This window comes from Rana temporaria, chromosome 3 (assembly GCF_905171775.1).
Source record: "Rana temporaria chromosome 3, aRanTem1.1, whole genome shotgun sequence".
Lineage (NCBI taxonomy): Eukaryota > Metazoa > Chordata > Amphibia > Anura > Ranidae > Rana > Rana temporaria.
In genome coordinates, this window is record NC_053491.1 from 298,740,087 (window position 1) to 298,763,572 (window position 23,486).

Consider the following 23,486-nt stretch of genomic DNA (forward strand, 5'->3'; position numbering starts at 1 on the left):
CAAAAGCCTTTTAAGGCTTAAAATGTTCCAAAAAGACAAAGCCCCTCACAGGAAAGCCTTAGACAGACTTAGGCCAGATACACAGTCCCGGCAGGCCCCCCCCCCCTGACAATATACATGTTGTATATGTAAAAAAAAAAAATGTTTTTAGCAATGCAGCAGAGAGAAAAGAGCAGGGGAAGGGAAGAGAAGGAGGACCCCCGAACCCCAGGAATGCCCAGCCGTACCAACCCACCGAAGCGGGAGGGACTGTACTTACCCGTCCGAGCGAGGACTTGCTGACGCATTCCTGACAGACCTACAACCGCAATGGAGGTAGCCGTCGGCACGGTCCACTGTGAGTGAGGCAACACCACAGCCCAGTCATATGTAGACCTTGGAGCAAAGCTCACTGGCCACCCCAGGAGTCATGGGGTACGGCGTGGCAGACCAAGCCTCTTTGCATAGGTGTGCCCACGCTTGCTGGTCGGACTGAGCAGACTACAAGGATCTATAATATCCAGCCTGTCACTCAGCCGACAGTTGAAAGAAGATTCTTCAAGAAAAAGTGAAAATAAAATAAAATTTCTCCTCAGGGCGCTGGGCCCAAAAGGGAGCCATACGTCCTTTCTCCTTGCTAGGCAGAACGAAACTGAGGCTGCAAGCTGCAGTGAGGAGGGTTATGTCTGGAGGGACCGCCCCCTGGGCGGGGCTGTTCAACTCTGTTAATGTAACATGTATTTAACCATTTAACATGTTTCTGCCTAGTCCTCTCCTGTAAACAGGGAACATAACCCACTTGTCAAGACTTAAGGAGCGGTGTCCGTCCATGGACGATAAGAGAAAAATATTTTTATACGTTTAATGCGCTATGTGGAGCCATCATTATCTCTTGCATGTCGGGTGAATATGCTGATGACCTATGACCATTATTGGATGAGATTTATTGCTTAAAGATTGGATTTGTCTGAGCTGCGTGGTTGGAGTGAGAACTTTGATTACATGCTTTCAGTGATCCCCTGTCATAAGGGATCATAGCAAGTTGGTAAGGAGCAATTTCTACTGATTGGTGGAGGATTCATCACATTTTTGGACACATTAATTTGTCAGCCTTTGGATTTCTGCACAGAGCACTGGTGTTCAGCATTTATCGTTTAACTATTCAAGCACCTATGGACTATATTATTTAGTTTTTTTCCATTTTTCATTTATTGGTCACCAATATAATTTTATTTTATTAACTGGCATGAGACTGCTTGCAAACATGGTAACTGATGCTTTTATAACATTGGACATATTCGTTTTTTAATATTACTATACGCCATCAGTCACATATTAGTTTATTACTAGCCTGTTTTTGGTATTTATCATTTTGGTGATTGAATTCCCTTAAATAATATTTACATCACATGGTTAGGGGGGTAGCGCGATTATTTTTTTCTTTTTATGTGTTTTTCTGTACCAATTGTTTACATGTTAATTGCAGCTCCCAACTGAACAAACTGCAACTTAGCTTTATAGTTGTTCTTTTCTTTTTAGCACTTATTAAATTTGTTTTAAAAAACTGCACTAATAAGATGAAACCCCTACTGAGATCATTAAACTCAATTACAGTGTTTGAGGGCCAGTGTGTGCGCTTGAGGGATGCTAGGCATCTTTTGTCTCAGATGTACAGATTGATATTAGGCTCCCAAAAGAGTACAGTCCCCATACTTTGGAATGGGAAATAAATAAATAAGGAATTGTCAGATGAACAAATTGAAAAAAATGATTAAATCAACTTATCTTACATCTATAAGTTCGTATGTTCAGGTAATGGCCTATAAATTCATGACAAGGTGGTATAGGACACAAGTAAGGTTAAATCAGATGTACCCAGCGGCAGATGCCCGGTGTTGGAGAGGGTGTGAGCAAAGGGGTACATTTCTCCACTTGTGGTGGGAATGCCCCAGGATTAAAATATTCTGGGAAGCAATTGTACCGTGAATTGAGAGGTTGACCCCTACACCTATGGAGTTTATGCCCCTATGCTTCCTATTCCATGGAACGCCCGGCTCCATTAAAGCCTACAGGAAGGAGTATTATACCACACTTACTGAACGCAGCTAAATTATTAATCCCCAGATTTTGGAAACAGATCGCCTGCCCAACTCTAGTAGACTGGAAAAGGGCGGTCAATCGGATAATGGAAGCCGAAAGGTGGATTGAAGTAGTGAAGGACAAAAAAGGGGAATTTGAGAAGACATGGGCAGGCTGGATACAGTATGCACCTGAAATGGGCTGAGGATAAGAGACATGGAATAAGAAAGCAGGGGGCGTAGCAGACCCATAAGGACCCCAGACCCATAAGGACCCCAGTATAGTTGCTTATGGTTTTAGCTATAGAAGAATAAAGAGCCAAACCATGAACCTTGACCAGGATTGACTTATTTATGTTTCTTTTCTTTAATTCTTCTTTTCTTTTCTTTTTTCTCTCTTTCCCTCCCTCTCTCTCATTGACCTCCCTTAGAGCTTTTTTTTTACGGCTTTGATAGTGTGGAGTAAGAGGTCTGCCAGTAATTAGGAGAGAGAGAGGGAGTTCAGTCATGTTGAAATAGAGAGGGTAGGGATGGGAAGGGGGTGGAGGATAAGGAGTAGGGCACACACAGGAGAGGAGGGACTTAAAGTAGAATTAGGATAGAGGCTGTACACTGTCACCAAGAGGACATTACAGGTTTTTCTTCTTTTTTTTTTGGGTGGGGGATTATGGGTTTGTCACTTAAAGTTGGGGGAAAAGTAGGTTAGGAGGACCGCTTGCATGTAAACACAGCTGAAGATATTATTATCATAAGGTATAATTTTTTTTCTCTACTTCTTGAGTTTGTTTGCCGTTATTCAAGTTGAGGAATTAGGCCATAAGGGCTGCCACACACAATTACGGGCAATTAATATTCAAACACGAGGAACAAATATACATACACATTTTATATATATATATATATATATATATATATATATATATATATATATATATATATATATATATATGTGTGTGTGTGTGTGTGTGTGGGTGTGTGTATGTGTGTGTGTGTATTATATATATATATATATATATATTAGTGACAGGAAGTCAGGTAAATCTATGGGTGTTGTCACAGATGGGAGATACATTTCTGCCTTGTTTAGACAATACACCAATTATTATCGGGTGTCGGCTGCAGAAGTAGCCAGAACGGTTTAAGGGCGTTGGAAAACTTCAGCTGTTCAGAATGAGGCAATTAAGGCCTCTATAAGTAATCCAGAGGATTACTACTGATTGCTGCATCCTGAGGCTTTCTGAGTGAAGGAGAGCAGTAGCAGAAATACTTCTGAAGAGGTGAGGTGTTGTTGATTTTTGTGATAAAAATCAAAAAGAGACTATTGTTTTCTGCTGCAGGACCAGCAGTGTCTGCCCAGCACTAGGCTGTGCCAGACTCCATAGATAGGTTCCTGTGTGGTGAAGGTAGACGCCCCAAGTGGCCAGGGTTTATTTTATGTTTGATTTTGTTTATGCTGTTTGGATGCTTGCACTTGTTTCTAGCAAGATGGAAGTATAAACCAAAATCTTTGTTTTCAATCATCTTTCTGTATAAATTCAGTGTGTAGTGAACCCATCCAGGGGGTCACACACCCCGCTACCAAGCTAACCCCTTACAAAATATATATATTTTTCCACATAAAAAGAAAAAGACACACACCATGGGCATTAGTGGCCTCTTTGAAGTAGGAAGGTTTTTTTCTCCTTCCCTTTGCCTAAGTGGCATAGAAGGACACAGTAGAAGAACACACAATTTAAGTAGAAGGAATGGAGTGGGTAGGGACAGAGAAGACATACTCCACCACAGCCATGGATGGCGTGTGTGTGTGTGTGTGGGGGAGGGGGGGAGCCATTAATCTTATTTTAGGTTCCCTTATTTATTTATTTTTTTTCATTCTTTCCTTTTTCTCTTTTTTCTCCTTTTTTTTATTTTTCTTTTGATAAGACAATTTTGTATCTAGTTCTTTTCTGCAATGTTCATTTGTGTCTTTTATGTAAACGATGGAACATAAGAATGTACAATGCTGAATGGAAAGTTGAAGTTAATAAAAAAAAAAAAATTTGATTATTAAAAAAAAGTGACGTAAAAGCAACAATTTCCACCTGAATTCCGGGTTGGCCAGTGAATGGGGGAAGTACGGGTGCTGCAGAAGTGGTGGGCTCCCAATTAGGATTGGCAAATTTTGCAGGAATGGACACTATGAGCACGACAGGCCTGTCTGTCTTGTTGGTGGCTGCGGGACACTACTTGTGCTTGCCACCTTTAACTGCACTTATGGGACTCGAAACGTGATACTGCAGGCCTGGATGTACGACCAGTGTGTACTAGGCCGCTGGTGCTTGCCAGTTCACCAGAAGGATGAGCGGCACTAGTACTTCTCTGCTTTATACGAGAGCCCTGCGGTTCTTGCACCTCAACAAAAGCAGAAGAAGAATGGGGTCGGGTATGCCTGACCTTGGCAGGGACCACAACTCCGTCATCAGAGCTATCTGTCATGGAGCCACTGTCGACTACAGGATCATATTCTGAGCCCGAATCGGACAGATGAGGGACTTCCTCTTCACTATCTGTCATGCTCAGAAATGTGTAGGCCTCTTCACTGGTGTAACTTTGATTTGCCATTCTGGGCTCTAAATTTACTGGTACACTAGTAGGATTCACAGGAAACAAAGCTCCTAAACTGTCAGCAACTGTATCAAGCGCTACCAAAATACAGGATTTTTAATACCGCTTACCTGTGAAATCCTTTTCATGGAGTACATCACGGGACACAGAGCCATTCATTACATAATGGGTTAAGGGTCACCAACGGTGATTGGACACTGGCACAAACAATTGAAGACAGTTCCTCTCCATATAACTCCTCCCATCAGGGAAGTACCTACGTTTTGTAGCAAGAAATAAGGTTCCCATAAGAAGGGGGGGACCTCTGTGTCCTGTGGTGTACTCCAAGAAAAAGGATTTTACAGGTAAGCCGTTTTTTTAAATCCCGTTTTCTTTATCGTACACCACGGGACACAGAGCCATTCATTACATAATGGGACATCCCAGAGCAATGCTCAATGAAGGGTGGGGAGACGCAGAACAAGCAGGCCGCTACAGACAAGGAAAATGTGTGGACTGAAGACCAAATTGCAGCTTTACAGATCTGGGCCAACAAAGCCTGGTGATGCACTGCCCATGAAGCACTTATCGCCCTGGTAGAGTGCGCCCTAACAGAAAAAAGGAGTTCTGTTCTTTAAACGATAGGCTTATTTAATTGTTTGTTAAATACAACCTGGAGATAGTGGATTTTTATGCCGCTTGTCCCCTCTGGGGACCATCTGGCAAAAAAAACTTCTGTCTTGCGTATGTATCCAAGCGGCTGCCTGCAGATACACCTTTACTGCTCTCACTAGATCTAGAGTGCAATAATTTTTGTCCTGATTTAAATGAAAAGCCGACACCCACCTTAGGTAAAAAGGCAGGAGGGGTCGTAGTACAATTTTGTCTTTGTGACAAATTAAATAAGGCTTTTTTTGCAAGAAAAGAGCTGCTAATTCAGATACTCTTCTAGCTGAAGAGATAGCAATCAAAAAGGCCAATTTCCTGCTTAAAAGGATCAGCAGGATCTGGCGAATAGGTTCAAAAGGTTGCTTCTGCAATACTAAATTCAGATCCCATGGGCACAAGGGAGACTTGACTGGCGGATTGACCCACAGTACCCCCTGAATGAAAGTCCGAACTACGGAATGAGATGCCAGCAGTCTTTGAAAGAAGACTGATAGAGCCGATATTTGACCCTTACTGGTACGAAGGGCCAATTTAATATTCACTCCTAGCTGGCAAAAGGCAAGAATCCTACTTATGTCATCTTTGAGGATTCCATTTCTTGGTTTCACACCAGGAAACATATGCCTTCCAGACTCTATAGTAGATAAGCCTGGAGGCTGGCTTTCTAGAATTAAGGAGTGTAGAAAGAACTGGACCTTATATCCCTTGTTTTTTCAAAATGTGGGTCTCAGCAGTCAAATGTAGCTTTGGTAAGGAAGGATGGAACACTGGACCATGCAACAGCAGGTTGTGACGAAGTGGAAGCTTCCAAGGTCTTCCTACCGCCATCTTTATGATTTCGGTGTACCAGGGCCTTCTGGGCCACTAGGATTACTGGAATTCCTTCCTTCTTGATCCTGCAAAGTAGCCTTTGTAAGAGAGCGATCATCGGAAACGCATAGACCAGAAAAAAATTGATTCCTGTTGAGCCTGGAGGCTAGAAGATCTACATCCGAGGTCCCCCATTTCTGGCCTATGGCCTGAAAGATGCCGGGGTGGAGAGACCACTCTCCTGGTAATAGTTACTGGCGACTCAGATCGTCCGCTTGCCAGTTTTCTACCCCTGGAATGAAGATTGAAAAGAGACAAGGAATGTTCTTCTGCCCATGTCAAAATCTGATTCACCTCCTTCTGAGCACCCTGACTGCAGGTGCCTCCTTGGTGATTGATGCAAGCTACTGCAGTAGCATTGTTGGATTGAAGCCGAACTGAGTGGCCCTGTAACCTGTGTGTTCAGGTTCTGAGGGCCAAGTATACTGCCCGCATTTCCAGTATGTTGATGGGCAGGCTCCTTTCGGTTTTGACCCAGGTTCCCTGGGCTGAAGCTTCTTCTAACACTGCTCCCCAGCCCATTAGGCTGGCATCCGTAGACACCACCTTCCAGGTGACTGGGAGAAAGGATCTTCCTTTCCGCAGGCTCTTGGTTTTCAACCAAATGAAACTTTGGCACACTTGTGGAGATAGGCGCATGGGTAAATCCAGAGCTTAGATCTTCCTGTTCCAGGCGGCTAAAATACTGCCTTGAAGTAGTCTCAAATTAAACTGGGTGTAAGAGACAGCCTCGAAGGAGGCTACCATCTTCCCTAATAACCTCATACAAAGGCGAATAGATGGTATTTTCTTTGACCTTGTGGATCAGGTACTTTAGCGACTTGATCTTTGGCTTTGGTAGGAATCAGTGGCGGCTGGTGCTCTATTTTTTTGGGGGGGCGCAAACAAAACCCCAGTCAGGCCCCCCCCCCCCCCCGCCACTCGCAGACAATGGGACCTGCAGACAGACAGAGAGACAGATAGATAGATAGACAGACAATAAAACAAATAGATAGATAGATAGATAGATAGATAGATAGAGATAGATAATTAGATAGATAAATAGATAATTAGGCAGATAGCTATAGATAGATAGATAGATAGATAGATAGATAGATAGAGGGAGGGGGAGGGAGCGAGAGATAGAGCTATATATAATTAGATAGATAATTAGATAGACAGACAGACAGATAGATAGATAGATAGAGAGACATAGCTAGATAGAGCTATAGATAAATAGATAATTAAACAGATAGATAGATGGAGGGAGGGGGAGAGAGATAGAGCTATAGATAATTAGATAGATAGATAATTAGACATACAGATAGATAATTAGACAGACATATAGATATAGATAATTAGATAGATCGATAGATAGATAGATAGATAGATAGATAGATAGATAATCAGACAGACAGATATAGATAGATAATTAGATAGATAGATAATTAGATAGATAGATAGATAGACAGACAATTAAACAGATAGAGAGAGACAGAGAAAGAGAGAGAGAGAGGGAGAGCGATAGATAGATAGATAGATAGATAGATAGATAGATAGATAGATAGAGCTGTAGATAGATAAAGAGATAGAGCTGTAGATAGATAAAGAGATAGAGCTGTAGATAGATAATTAAACAGACAGATATATAGATATAGATAGATAGATGGATATAGATAGATAGATAGATAGATAGATAGATAATCAGACAGACAGCTAGCTATAGATAATTAGATAGACAGACAAATAGATAGATAGAGACATAGAGATATAGATAGATAGATAGATAGATAGATAGATAGATAGATAGAGACATAGAGCTATAGATAGATAGATAGATAATTAAACAGACAGACAGATAGATATAGATAGATAATTAGATAGATAAATAGATAATTAGGCAGATAGCTATAGATAGATAGATAGATAGATAGATAGATAGATAGATAGATAGATAGATAGATAGATAGATAATTAAACAGACAGATAGATATAGATAGACAGACAGATAATTAGATAGATAATTAGACAGAGGTAGCTAATAGATAGATAGATAGATAGATAGATAGATAGATAGATAGATAGATAGAGAGAGAGAGATAGATCTATAGAGAGAGAGAGAGATAGATCTATAGAGAGAGAGAGAGAGAGAGATAGATAGAGCTATAGATAGATAGATAGAGCTATAGATAGATAGATAGAGACATAGATAGATAGAGACATAGAGCTATAGATAGAGAGATAGATAGATAGATAGAGACATAGATAGATAGAGAGAGAGAGAGAGAGAGATAGATCTATAGAGAGAGAGAGAGATAGATCTATAGAGAGAGAGAGAGATAGATCTATAGAGAGAGAGAGAGATAGATCTATAGAGAGAGAGAGAGATAGATCTATAGAGAGAGAGAGAGATAGATCTATAGAGAGAGAGAGAGATAGATCTATAGAGAGAGAGAGAGATAGATCTATAGAGAGAGAGAGAGATAGATCTATAGAGAGAGAGAGAGATAGAGCTATAGATAGATAGATAGAGACATAGATAGATAGAGACATAGAGCTATAGATAGAGAGATAGATAGAGATAGATAGATAGATCTATAGATCGAGAGATAGATAGATAGAGCTATAGATAGAGCTATAGATAGAGCTATAGATAGATAGATAGATAGATCTATAGAAAGAGAGATAGATAGATAGAGCTATAGATAGATAGAGCTATAGATAGATAGATAGATAGATAGATAGATAGATAGATAGATAGATAGATAGATAGATAGATAGATCTATAGAAAGACAGATAGATAGATAGATAGATAGATAGATAGATAGATAGATATGGCTATAGATAGATAGATAGATAATTAAACAGATAGACAGACAGACAGAGAGAGAGAGAGAGAGAGAGAGAGAGAGAGAGAGAGAGAGAGAGAGAGAGAGGGGGGACAGGCAGGACAGTCAGATAGATTAGATAGACAGACAGAGATGAGAGATTTGTAAAGCACAGCTGCAGGACGCAGGTACTCTAAGCCCTCACACACATACAGGAGATGTGAAGCACGGCACCCTCCCCCTCCCTCCTGTCCTCTCTCAGTCCGATCACAGTACAGGCTGAGCATACAGCATAAGGTGCTGGACATGATGGGGTGGACAGGGACACTGGACAGGACAGACAATGAGACAAATAAAGTATTTTAATAAAGTTAATTACCTTAGTCCTCCTGGAGTCAAAAGCGAAGTAACACTGCCCTGGGGAAAGCACCGCCCATTTCCTTCTGCAGTGAGGAAGCAGCAGGACCCAATTAGAGAGGAGAGTGGAGACACTGGAGAGTGATTGGCTCATGGCGCACAGCACATAGCCACAGAGCTTAAAAAAAAACTGCAAATGAAGCGTCTTGCCTGCTGCATTGGCATGACGCTTCAATGATGCTATAGCAGTGCTCCGAGTCTTTGACCGGCGCTCACCCTGAACATGCACTGTCTTAAAGGACCTTTTTTTTTTCTTAAAGGGCCCAAAAACATTTTTTTTTTTTTTTTTTTTTTTTACTGGCTTTGGGGAGAGGGGGGGCGGCGCCCATGCGCCCCCTATGGACGGGCCGCCACTGGTAGGAATACCCGGCTTTGGGCTGTGTCTATGATCATGCCCAAGTACTCTACCCTTCTTTGGGCTTGTAGAGAGGATTTTTGTAAGTTTACAATCTATCCTAAATGCTCCAGGTATTTTATTGTGGTGAGCACAGTGTGATCTAATCCTGCCACTGACTGATCTATCACAAGTATATCGTCTAGATAGGCTGTTATCGCTATGCCTTGTGCTCTGAGATTTGCCAACAGAGGGGCTAGTACCTTTGTAAATACCCAGGAAGCAGTAGCCACACCCAATATGTAATGAATGGCTCCGAGTCCCGTGGTGTACGATAAAGAAAAAACTATTAGCGATGGCAGGGATCAGGCCTGACTCTGCAAACGCTGCAGTTATGTGTTTAGTGCTTTGTAAGTGACAGTGATCGATCAATACTGGGTGGGCTGGGCTGGGCAGAGGGGCAAAACGCAGGTGCTAGCAGGTATCTGGGCTGATCTCACCAACCGTGCATTTTGGGGAACCCTAAACTGCTGGGGACACTAGTATAGTTCTGATCAGATCAGCTATTGATCCATTAACCACTTCCCGCCCAGTCAATTGGAGATTGACGTCCGGGAAGGGGTTCTGAAATCCTGACTGGACGTCTATTGACGTCCTGCAGGATATCATGCCGCGCGCGCCTGTGGGGGCGCGCAGCGCGGCGATCGATGATGCGGGGTGTCAAACTGACACCCTGCATCTCCAAACTCTGTAAAGAGCCTCCGGCGCGCGCGGCATGATATCCTGCAGGACGTCAATAGACGTCCAAAAAATAAAAAATAAATCGCAGAGGTGATCAAATACCACCAAAAGAAAGCTCTATTTGTGGGAAAAAAGGAAGCCAATTTTGTTTGGGTACAGTGTAGCATGACCGCGCAATTGTCATTCAAAGTACAACAGTGCTGAAAGCTGAAAATTGGCTTGGGCGGGAAGGTGCGTAAGTGCCTAGTATGGAAGTGGTTAAGATACTATACCACTGTGTGCATGGGTGTTAGCGCTACTGGCACTAATCTGACGCTGCCTGGGGCAACACAGTCCCTAAAACCTAACCGTTATTACCCGTCGGGCGATAAAACCCTTATTGGGTAATAAACGGCGGGTGCTCTGACGCTATAAAAAACAAACTAACCAACATCACCCGTAACACTTATACGGTGATCACTGGTGAAAGGGGGTGAAAGGGTTAACTAGGGGGCAATCAGGGGGTTAAAACCTTTATTAGGTAATATATGGTGGTACCTGACGCTATAAAAACCTGATGGTGAACCTAAATAGCTAACTGGCTAATTAGTGTCACCAGTGACACTAATACGGCGATCAGAAAAAAGATTGCTTAGTGACAGGGGGTGAAAGGGTTAAATCAAGGGGTTAAACCTTTAATGGGGGGGTTAGGTAGACCTAAAGGGGTCTACCACCAACTGCCCTAACACTTTTTACAGTCACAAATGACACCAAATGCAGTGATCAGTAAAAAAAAAAAAAAATAACACTGCAATCGGTGACACTGTGACTGGGGGTGTAGGGGATGATCAGGGGGGAAAAGTGTGCCTACGTGTCTTGGTGTCAGTGGTCTGTTGGTGCAGCTTACTGTGAGATGTCTTCTCTCCTCTGCGCTGGATGAAAAGACTGACACGAGGAGAGTGACATCACTTCCTCTGCTTCTGTTTACAGTTACAGAAGCAGAGGAAGGTTCTCATTCCTCAAAAGCGATGAATCATGAATCAATGGCCTCCCCCTCAGCATGGATCGCTCCTGCAACGATGCCGACCGCCTCAGGCACCGGTGGGTCGTCACTCTGCCTGCCCTGCCATTCTGCCGACAAATATCGTCGCTAGGCGGTCGACAAGTGGTTAAACATCACAACCTACCTGAGTATTGTTGCTGACCATGTCCATCACTTTATGACTACAGTGTACCCATCTTCTGATGGTTACTTTCAGCAGGATAATGGAGCATGTCACAAAGCTCAAATCATCTCAAACTGGTTTTCTTGAACAGGACAATGAGTTGACTGTACTTCAATGGGCTCCACAGTCACCAGATCTCAATCCAATAGAGAACCTTTGGGATGTGATGCAGCCGACAAATCTGCAGCAACTGTGTGATGCCATTATGTCAATATGAACCAAAATCTCTGAGGAAGGTTTCCAACACCTTGTTGAATCTACACCATGAAGAATTAAGGCAGTTCTAAAGGCAAAAGGGGGCCCAACCTGGTACTAGCAAGGTGTACCTAATAAAGTGGCTGGGCTACATACAGACAGTGGATATAAAAAGTGTACACACGCCTGTTAAAATGTCAGGATTCTGTGATGTAAAAAAAAAAATGAAACTAAGATAAATCTACATGGCACATCTTGACGTGTCAATATTTGACCTCTCTGCAACAAATACTCCAAAACTGTCAGGTTGCAAGAGCATCTCCTGTGCACAGCCCTCTTCAGATTACCCCATCGATTTTCAATCAGATGCATGAATGGGCTCTGGCTGAGCCATTCCAAAACTTTAATCTTCTTCTGGTGAAGCCATTTCTTTGTTAATTTGGATGTATGCTTTGGGTCGTTGCCATGCTGAAAGATGAAGTTCCTCTTCATGTTCAGCTTTCTAGCAGAAGCCTGAAGGTTTTGTGCCAATAATGACTGGTATTTGGAACTGTTCATAATTCCCTCTACCTTGACTAAGGCACCTGTTCCAGGTAAAGAAAAACTGCTCCAAAGCATGATGCTGCCACCACCATGCTTCACTGTGGATATGGTGTTCTTTTGGTGATGTGCAGTGTTGTTTTTGCACCAAACATATCTTTTGGAATTATGGCCAAAAAGTCCAACCTTGGGTTTCATCAGACTATTCCCACATGCTTTGGGGAGACTTCAGATGTATTTTTGCAAATTTTAGCTGGGCTTGGATGTTTTTCTTCATATTTTTGGCATTCTCAATTCCTTGGATATCTTTTTAAATCACTTTCCTGTTTTATACAGTTCAACTACCCTTTCCCGCAGATCCTTTGACAATTATTTTGCTTTTCCCATGACTCAGAATCCAGAAACGTCAGTGCAACACTGGATGAAAGATGCAAGGATCTGTCAGGAGTCTATAAACTCATTGACCTTTTATATATACACACACACACCAATTACAATCAAACAGATCACAGGTGATGATGGTTACCTTTAATAGCCATTCAAACCCCTTTGTGTCAACTTGTGTGCATGTTATTAGGCCAAAATCACCAAGGTATGTAAACTTTTGATCAGGGTCATTTGGGTAGTTTCTGTTGTGATTATGATTTAGGAGTAAAACACAGTTGATTGATAAAAAATGGCTTCAACCAAACACGAACCATGAGTGAAAGAAAAAAGTATTTGTGTTATTTATATTCTCTGAAAAATGGCCAAAAAAAATCATAAAATTCTGCCAGGGTATGTAAACATACGAGAACATGATGGGGTGTGACATCAGGGGCGTGGCCTCCGAAAGACTTCACACAGTGACCCAGCCCCATGCCACTATAAGTAGTGGCACACCACGCACCCAGACCCGGCGGATAGGAGGCGGAAGACCGACAATCAATGGCCAAGGTTGGTTGGGAAGAGGCCCTTGTCCTCATCAACATGGAGACAAGGTGCTTTGGGGTGGGGGGGCACAGGGCCCTCCATGTTGAAGGAATGCGGCCCGATACAGTTCGCTTTTTCTGTATGGTTTAGGAGATATCCCCTTGTCTCCTGCATGTGCCGATGTAAATCGGCACATGCACACTGGGGCAAACTGAAGCAATAGCATCTATGTGCCGTTGCTTCAGTCTGTATGCCGTTACTGGCAGCTCCCGCATGCATGCGGCTCTGGACAATCACAGCGCTGGAGCCACAAAGTAAACCCCGGGCTACATGTCAGCAGCTGGAGGAGGAGACGAGGACCGCTGCGGGGGCTTCGATGTGAGGCAATACATAATGAGCTAGTATTCTATGCATACTAGCTCATTATGCCTTTGTCCTGCAGGGATTTTTTTAGTTGGGTTTACAGCCACTTTAATATAAGATACATATTTTAAAAGATTTGAAAGAACTTTTGAATTACCATACCATGCTAAAGCTTGTATAAATTTTACTGACTAGGTATTAATCTACATTAGGAAAAAGCAACATTAAAAATAAAAAGCTGAGAAACATAAGAAAAAAAAATGACAAGCAAATTATAGATTTCCTTTGGATGAACCCAGAACTTGTTAAAGTATCAACTTACCAAATATTTGCACACAGACATTCTTACAAACACAGCAAGAATTGCACTTCCCACAAGTCTAAAAATGCGGAAAGAGTCCATTTCATCTACTCCATTGCTACTGTCAGGAACTGACTTCTCACTATTGAGCTGGTTTCTAAGTTTCATTGCTTCATCAAATCTTGTTAAGTACTGGTTCAAGCCTCTTGGCGTAGACTCTGAAGTAACATCTGCTCTGTTTCGGAGTCCATTGCTATCTTTTCTAAAATCAGAGTCCTCTACAAATGGTGCCGTGCCTTCTCCACAAGAGTGCTCAGTATCACCAGAAATTACAATCGCTCTCTTAGGCAATGATGACGGTAACGGTAGAGAGCTTGGTTTGTCAAGTCTTCCAAGTCGAAGTTCATCTAAAAAAACAAAACAAAAAAAAATGTTTCTTCGCAATGCTCATAAAGAATAGGCAAATAAATGGTATTTTAATGTGTGTTAGTACAGCATCCAGTACAATGATTAAGGAAGCCTGCAAGACAGCATGACAATGGTAAACCAGAAGCACCCTGTGGTTTTCAGCATCATGCCTATACAAAAATAGCCGGCTGCTGGCCGGATCGACAGGTCTGTTTAATTAAATCTAATAAATAAAGGAAAGACAAAAAAAATTGACTTTTTTGTATTCACCGTAAAATCCTTTTCTCCATCGTCCATGGACAGACACAGCTCATTAAATCTTGACATTTGGGTTATGTTCCTGTTCATAGGAGAGGACTAGGCAGAACATGTTAGTTATCTTAAAACATGTAACTTTAACAGAGTTGAACAGCGGCCAGGGAGCGATCCCTCCGGTCATAACCCCTCACCCTGCAGAATGCAGCTCAGTTTGTCAAAAAGCAGTACAAACTTAAAAAGGAGGGGTGGGTGCTGTGTTCGTCCATGAATGACAGAGAAAAGGATTTTACGTTGAGTACAACAAAAAAAAAATCTTATTTTCTCTTATCGTCCATGGACGGACACAGCTCCTTAAATCTTGACATTTGGGACATCCCCAAGCAGTGTCAAAAAAATGAGGGGTGGGAACAGCAATCAAAAATCAACTTCACCCCAAACAAGCAGAGCTCCTCAACGGAGGAGTTGCAAACTCAAAATGCTGCCTGAAAAACCTTGCGGCCGAAGGAAGCATCTGAAGATGCACTCAAATCAACCTTGTAAAATTTGGAAAAAGTGTGAATGGACGACCAAGTCGCCGCTTTACACACCTGTGAAACAGACGCTTGATGTCGGAAAGCCAAGGAAGCACCAATGGCCCTGGTCGATTGCGCCGTGACAGGGTAAGGAGGCGCCCGCCCCTTAAGGGCGTAGGCCTGGATGCCGGTCTGCCTGATCCACGAGAAATAGTGGTTGGTGAGACTGCCAGGCCCTTCTGTGGACCAGACACCACCATAAACAGTGAGTCCGACCTCCGGAAAGAAGCCGTGGCAGACAGGTACACCCACAGAGCACGTACCAAATCCAAGGTATGTAGCGCAGCCTCTTTGGGTCGAGGACACAAGGAATGAAGTACAATGTCCTCGTTCAGGTGAAAAGCTGGAACTACCTTCGGAAGAAAGGAAGGCTGCAGGCGTAGCACCGCTTTATCCTTGTGGAGGACCAAGTAAGGAGACTTGCAAGACAAGGCCGCCAACTCAGAAACACGTCTGACAGATGTAATGGCTACTAGAAAAGCCACTTTCTCAGAGAACGCCAAGAGAGGAATATCTCTGATGTTCTCAAAAGGGGGCTCCTGAAGAGCTGAGAGCACCAGATTCAAACCCCATGGAGGAAGCGCTCGTCTAATCAGGGGAAGCACATGTTCAAACCCCCTGCACAAAAGTACCTACCAGCGAGTGGGTCGCCAAGGGTGGTTGAAAGAAAACAGCCAAGGCTAAAATCTGTCCCTTAATGGTGCTTAAGGCAAGTTTCTGATCCACTCCACGCTGTAAAAACAGCAGGACCCTGGAAACCGAATACGTCCATATTGTACCCCGAAGTGACCACCTCGCAGACCCACTGGTCGGAGAGCAGGGAGGTCCACCGAGCTGCAAACTCGCAAAGCTGTCCCCCCACCCTTGGTTCGGGCAGGGCTAAAACTTCATGCGATAGCAGGCTTGTTAGGCTTACACACCCAGGGACGCTTCTGTCCCCCAGCTGGAGCCTTGTCAGTCTGGGAAAGTTTGGCGGCTGACCCTGACTGATGAAAATGCCGCTTCTGCGTGGAATAGGAGGGCCCCGGCTTACGGCGCGGCTCCTTCCCCTTAGAGGACTGCGGGAGAAGAAGTGTGCTCTTATCTCCAGTGACATCCTTAATAATGTCGTCCAGTGAAGTACCAAAAAGCCTCCCACCTTTGAAGGGCAAATCTGCAAGAGCTTTTTTGGATGCTTGGTCAGCGGACCAGCATTTCAGCCAAATCAGGCGGCGCAGTACCACCGCAGATACAGAGGCTCTGGAGATCAAGGGGGCAGCATCCAGAGTGGCATCACAGACATACACAAGGCCCTGTACCAATTGGTCAGCCAGCCTTACACATTCTGGAGGAAGCTGATGCTCCTCTACTGTCTGTTGCAAAAACTTTCCCATTCAGTGAAAGTCGCAGCTGACCCCAGCATGGTGAACATGGAGCGGGTCACCGCTTCGGATCTCCTATTAGTAGAATCCTTAAAGGCTGGGGTCCCCTCTACCGGGAGAGTGGTTACCTTATTTAGCCAAGAAACCGGGTGTCCACGAACGGAGGAGAGGCCCATTTTTTCAAAAGGCTCTCCTCAAAAGGATAATGGACCACAAAAGGACTTCTGCGGCTGTTCCCATTTCTTATCTATGATCTTATCAAAGAAAGTAACATAAGGAAAAACTTTTACAGAGCGGTTAGATTTGTGTCACCCAAATGACAGACCCCTCTGTGGCAGTCCCAGCTGCATCTTCCAGCTTGAGACAAGTCCCTCACAGCATCAATAAGTGCACTCAAAAGTGCCCTGTCTTGCACTGACCCGGACAAGGGATCCTCCTCACCAGGGAGGTCCTGGTCCTCATCCTCTGTCATGCTAGAACCGGGGTCCTGAAATCGCAGCAAGGACCGAATCTGAGTCAGAGCATTCACCAAAAGATCGCGGGGAGGGGGGGCTTGGGGGATCTTTTCCCCCCTTACGCCCGCATGCCGCTTCTACCCTGGTAACAAATGATTCCAGGACTGCCGACAGCATATCTATGGGAACCGCAGGTGCAGAGGCACCATTTGCTGCCTCTGGCAATTTAGGGGAAAAGGCCAGATATTGACTCCATTATCACCCACTGACCGCCCTCAAGGACTAAGTGAAAAACACTTAAGTCCACCCTCCTTGCTGCACCGACCGGGGGGGGGGGGCTAAAAACTGAGGCTAATGGGCTGTGCTCTGTTCAGAAAGCCAGTGATGGAGACCAAAAGCCACCCCAAAATGGCCACCAGACGCCTCAGATAAAACGGTGCGGACCACAAGAAAATGGCCACCCGCAATACCGACCTGCGCCACAGCACGGGCACGACAAATTGGCCACCAATGGAAATTTTCAATAGAGAAAGCAGGCACACTAAAAATGGCGTCTGCGCTGCAAAAAATAACGCCCAAGCCACGGGATGTGAACGAGAAGGCCGTGCAGAGACTTCCCAGGAGACCGACCCCCCTCACAGAAAGCGGACCCCAGCGACCCACAGGGACCATGAGCCGCCCCCCCCACAGGTACACCCCGGTTGCAGCGGGCCCTAGGGCAGGAGGGAAAAGGGCGACAGAGAGCAGGGAAAGGCAGGACAGGAGAACCCCTTAATCCCGGGAATGCCCAGCTGTTCCATCCTGCAGGAAGAACCGTACTTACCTGTCCTTGCGAGGACTTGCTGGCGTGTCCCTGACAGACCCACAACCGATGGTACAGAGTAGCTGTCGGTCTGGTCCACTGTGAGTGAGACAACAGCAGCCCAGTCATATGTGGACCCCGAAGCATATGCTCACCGGCCACCCCTGGAGCCATGGGGTATGTCGCGGCCGACCCAGCCCATAGCCAAGGACTGCTCACGCTCGATGGCCAGACTGGGAGACCACAAGGATCTATAATATCCAGCCTGTCACCCAGCCGGCAGTTGATAGAAGAATCACAAAAATTAAATAAATACAAATTAAAAAATGTCTTCAGGACTCTGGGCCCAAAAGGGAGCCACGTCCTTCTAGTCTGCTAGGCAGAAAAAAACCGAGCTGCATGCTGCAGGGTGAGGGGTTATGACCGGAGGGATCACCCCCCCTGGGCGGGGCTGTTCAACTCTGTTAAAGTTACATGTTTTAAGATAACTAACATGTTCTGCCTAGTCCTCTCCTATGAACAGAAACATAACCCAAATGTCAAGATTTAAGGAGCTGTGTCCATCCATGGACGATAAGAGAAATATATATCTCTGCGCTGTGGTGAAGTAGCCACTTTCACAGATAAGTAATATACCCAACTTATAAACAATATTCACAAAATGTGTAGCGTTTCGTCCAATTGGATTTTTTTGGACTTTATTTTCACTCACAAACTGTTTGGCGCAAATAAATAAAGGGCTTACCAATGACTTATTAGTAACAGAAAGCACAACAATTTATCAATTTGGTGCTTGAACTTACAACACTAAGATTTGAAAGTCAATGTTTCCATCCACCAACCTATCCCTAATCCATAGGGCCGATTTACATTTCAGCGCCAATCAGCTGTGCTTTAAAAAAATACATGTTATTCTGCATTGTGTTAAGGCAGCCCATACATTTTTAGTAGGCTTCCAACACAACACAATGCAGGCAAAAACAGACATGTGTCACTTTTTGTGATGCAACACATGGGGGGTGTGGTATGACTTAACGGTCACAGCTACTGCACAGTCATGTAATGCATTATTTTTTTCCAGCCCAAGCTATTTCAAATATTCAGGCAATTTAAAGTTCCTCAATCATCAAAAACAATGGTAACTGTGAAGGACTTTTATGCAATTGCCTATATGCTTCAGTCTAATTCTCTCCCTGCTAGTTTAAGGTCTGTGTGTTGTGTGAAGAAGACCTGTGTATTGTATCGTCAGGCTAAATGATTAGATAAGTGGCTCATGTTAATTATTCTGATTGCTTCATTGTGGTAATTACCTCTTCTATATGCGGGGCCAAGCTGTCTAGATAACGTATTCTGTTACAACTAGTAATTAACTTCACTGATGTCATTATCTAAAGAAATGTGTCTACCTATAATCTGTATGGAAGCCCCAGTTTGTGAAAAGGGGGTGGAGATTTCATTGTTCTTTGATTGATGATTAGCTTGTAAACTGTATATATAACTAGGAGAATGCTGCCATTAAAGTGTGTCTTGTTCCAGCATTAAGCTTGGGCTAATGTGTGGATTATTCTGTGATTTTCTTTTATGGGAAGAAGGGACTGCTTGACGGGGATGATTTCCACTACCGTCACAACTGGTTAGCAGCAGCGGGATTTTCCCTTCTACTCTCCTTTACACCAGGATTCCAAGCAGACACTGGGAACAGTGAATGGAAGGCTGGTACACCCTGCTTAAAAGAAATACACTGAAAGAACTACTGGAAGTTCGTGGAAGGATTGCTAGCAACAAAATCAAGCGGGTCATCATAGCAGAATTAATGGAGCTAGACCAGGAGAACTTGGTTGCAGCAATGCCAGCAGTACAAGAGATGGAGACACCAGTGATTCAGGAAGAGGAATCACCAGCCAACAAGCTAATGAGAGAGAAGCTAGCATGGTTCGGTCCAAACCCAACGGCGGATGTGGTGCTGAAAGTGATGGACCCGTTAGCGGAGGAGGCTAAACAAATAAGAGACGCAGAGCTACAGGAGGCTAAACAAATAAGAGACGCAGAGCTACAGGAGGCTAAACAAATAAGAGACGCAGAGCTACAGGAGGCTAAACAAATAAGAGACGCAGAGCTACAGTTAAAACTGGCAGCAGTCCAACAAGCAGCCGCACATTCTCCGAACAGTGAGTACAGCACAGCAGACACAAGGAAGATTCCGTTTAACGCTTTTAAAGCTTTTGATGAAAAAGACTGTGAAATTGATAACTACCTGGCAGATTTTGAGCGACAATGTAACCTGCACCGAATAGCTAGAGGAGAGTGGGTTTCAATATTGTCAGGCAAACGGTCAGGCAAAGCTTCTGATGCTTTCCGGACCGTGCCAGAGCAGGAGATCCATAGCTACGCCAGGGTTAAAGAAGTGCTCCTGGCTCGTTATGCAGTAACCCCAGAGTCCCACCGACAGTAGTTCAGGGACTCACGCAAAACCACGAAAGACTCTTACGTGGAATGGGCATGCCAGTTATCCCTGTCGGCCTCTAAATGGGTTAACAGCAGCCAGGCCACCACCGCAGAGGACATTTTGCAACTAATGCTCCTGGAGCAATTTTACAATCACATCCAGACGGATGTCAAAGACTGGGTGAGAGATGGCAGGCCCATGACTCTACCAGAGGCCGCTAAGTTAGCGGATGAATATGCGGATACTCGCAAGATGAACCAGGTCACACCACAGGTACAACCTCCACAACCAACGGCGCCCTCACACCCACCAGCCGCTAGATACCAACCTCCTAACAGATCGGTGACATCTAGCCCTCGCTATCCACGCTAGGAGGACAACAAACAACGCTGCTTCCGGTGCAAACAGCTGGGTCACTTCAAGCAGAATTGCCCCATGAACGACAACACCAGGTCAAATTGGTCTCAACCTGGGTACCGCCCACCAGCAGCAGCCCATTGTGTAGACTCAGCTTGGGATCCCCAGGAGCTGGGTCGGGAAGAACCATTGGGCACCCCTTACGAAGCCCTCATGGTACAATCTGTTATTACGGACAACAGGGAACACCATTGTCAGCTGGTCATGGGTAACGGAAAAACCACCCGGGGATTAAGAGACAGCCGGGTGGGCGACAGCCATGAGCCGGAGGGGCCCTGGAGGGAGCTGGGCAGAAAGAGGCACCGCCGGCTACCCTCCAAGAAGAGGAGGTCCTGGAAGCCGTATAACAAGCTGACCTGGGAGGAGAAGAAGCGACTGGAGGAGAGGAAGTCGCAGCGGGCGTCCCAGATGCGGGCCGAGATGTTCGCCAAGGGCCCACCGGTGGCCCCTTACACCACCACCCAGTTCCTGATGATGAAGTACCACGTGGAGAGACTGCAGGACATGAGCAAGCAGTGAGTACATGGAGTTGGAGAAGTGCATAAGCCGCATGGAGGAGGAGAACAACCGCCTGAGGTCACAGCAGGCCGACCCCCCCAGGCTCCATGAACTGGAGATGGAGCTGGAGAAGCTCAAAGAGGAGAACCGGCGGCTGCGGAGGGAGCAGGGGGTGGCTGACCCTATGGGGCACTGATCCAACCCCCCCCCCCCCTGGACTCTGAGCACCAGTGCTACAGCATTTCAACAAATATCAATTTTTCTTTTTATGAATCTCCTGTGATTGTCACTTCAGAGCCATAACCTGCCCCCTCCCATAGCGGGACACCTAGATGGCGGCGCACAGACCCATTCGCCGTCTTCACCCTGACTTCTGGTGACACTGCAGATCGCACAAAGACTTGGGGACTGACCAGCGTGTGATCCGACGACCCGGTGGCATACCTGAGTCGGAAGCTGTTGCCAAGGGAGGTCAGTTACGCCACCATTGAAAAAGAGTGTTTGGCCTTGGTATGGGCACTCAAAAAACTCATACCTTACCTTTATGGCCGGGCTTTCACTCTCATCACCGATCACAACCCCTTGGTGTGGCTTAACCGGGTTTCAGGGGACAACGCCCGTTTGCTACGCTGGAGCTTGGCCTTACAGTCCTATGACTTTACGATTCATTATCGCCCAGGCAAGCAAAACAGGAATGCCGATGGATTGTCACGCCAAACGGAGTTAACCTCGGACTAAAAGCTCTGAACCCGTCAACCCTACTGGACCAGGAAAGGTCCAACCGAGTTGCCGGAGCAGGGAGAAAAAGGGGGGCCATTGTGAAGGACTTTTATGCAATTGCCTATATGCTTCAGTCTAATTCTCTCCCTGCTAGTTTAAGGTCTGTGTGTTGTGTGAAGAAGACCTGTGTTTACCCTTAAGAGATGTGTATTGTATCGTCAGGCTAAATGATTAGATAAGTGGCTCATGTTAATTATTCTGATTGCTTCATTGTGGTAATTACCTCTTCTATATGCGGGGCCAAGCTGTCTAGATAACGTATTCTGTTACAACTAGTAATTAACTTCACTGATGTCATTATCTAAAGAAATGTGTCTACCTATAATCTGTATGGAAGCCCCAGTTTGTGAAAAGGGGGTGGAGATTTCATTGTTCTTTGATTGATGATTAGCTTGTAAACTGTATATATAACTAGGAGAATGCTGCCATTAAAGTGTGTCTTGTTCCAGCATTAAGCTTGGGCTAATGTGTGGATTATTCTGTGATTTTCTTTTATGGGAAGAAGGGACTGCTTGACGGGGAGGATTTCCACTACCGTCACAGTAACTATACTGTAAAAAAAAAAAAAAATACACAGATGAAATACATGTCCTGAGATTTAAACAGCTCTGCCACAGTGCACAGCCAGGGGGATGTCACTACTTTCTCTGATAAAATCGATGAATACACTGCCGATACCTCCCCGTTTATATGGACAGTGACAAAGCAGCAACAGACCAATCATCTATCTACTCACTGTTCACATTAAATTATTTGAGAATACTGCGATACACTATTCTATAGCTGCCTATTAGGCCCCCTCAACGCGGGGTGGATCCGCTTGCATCGGTCCACTAGCTCAGCGGGAGATCACCGTTGCCAGCGGATGACAGGTCCCTCTCTGCTCACTGAGCGGGGAGGGGCTAGTTGAGCACCGCTGCTTGCTATGGAGAGATCGGACGAAAACGGACAGAATGTTCGTTTTCATCAGATATCACCCGATCCGCATCACCATCCATCTGATTTTAGCGGATGCTCCATAGACAAGCATGAAGCGAACGTTCAGGTCCGCCGAAAAAAACGACAGGCGGACCTGAACGGACCTCCCGTGTGAAAGGGGCCTTAGAGCTGCACGATTCTGGCCAAAATCAGAATCACAATTTTTTTGCTTAGATTAAGACCCCTTTAGTGGGGGAGGGATGAGCACACGTAGCGCGGCTGGGGGAGGAGCCCGACCGTGGTGTTGGATGAGCGGCTGACAGAGGCTCCGGCGTGGATGGATCGGACAGCGGCAGCGTGAGAGGCCGTGCTCTCCCTAAAGGAAAGGATCGTCCGTCCCCCCCCCCCCCGGATAATCCGGGATGCGGCTACCACTGACCCCGTGGTGAGGGTGGAATGCTGGCGGAGGGAGGGTGATCCAAAACACAGAATTTGGGGCTGAATACCTGGAGGATCCCCCCCCTCAGACCCCGTATCTTGGAAAGAGCAGCATAGGGGGTGAGGTGAGCAAGTATA

General features: G+C 45.1%; 1 protein-coding gene across 1 annotated transcript in view; it reads right to left on the bottom strand.

The window, feature by feature from the left end:
• The window catches only part of CAMLG (calcium modulating ligand), an 86,299-nt gene that overhangs the window by 21,567 nt on the left and 41,246 nt on the right, over positions 1-23,486 (bottom strand). The window contains exon 2 of the mRNA XM_040344769.1: positions 14,017-14,402. Coding sequence (XP_040200703.1) covers positions 14,017-14,402 — 386 coding nt within the window. The remainder of the gene's footprint in view (positions 1-14,016; positions 14,403-23,486) is intronic.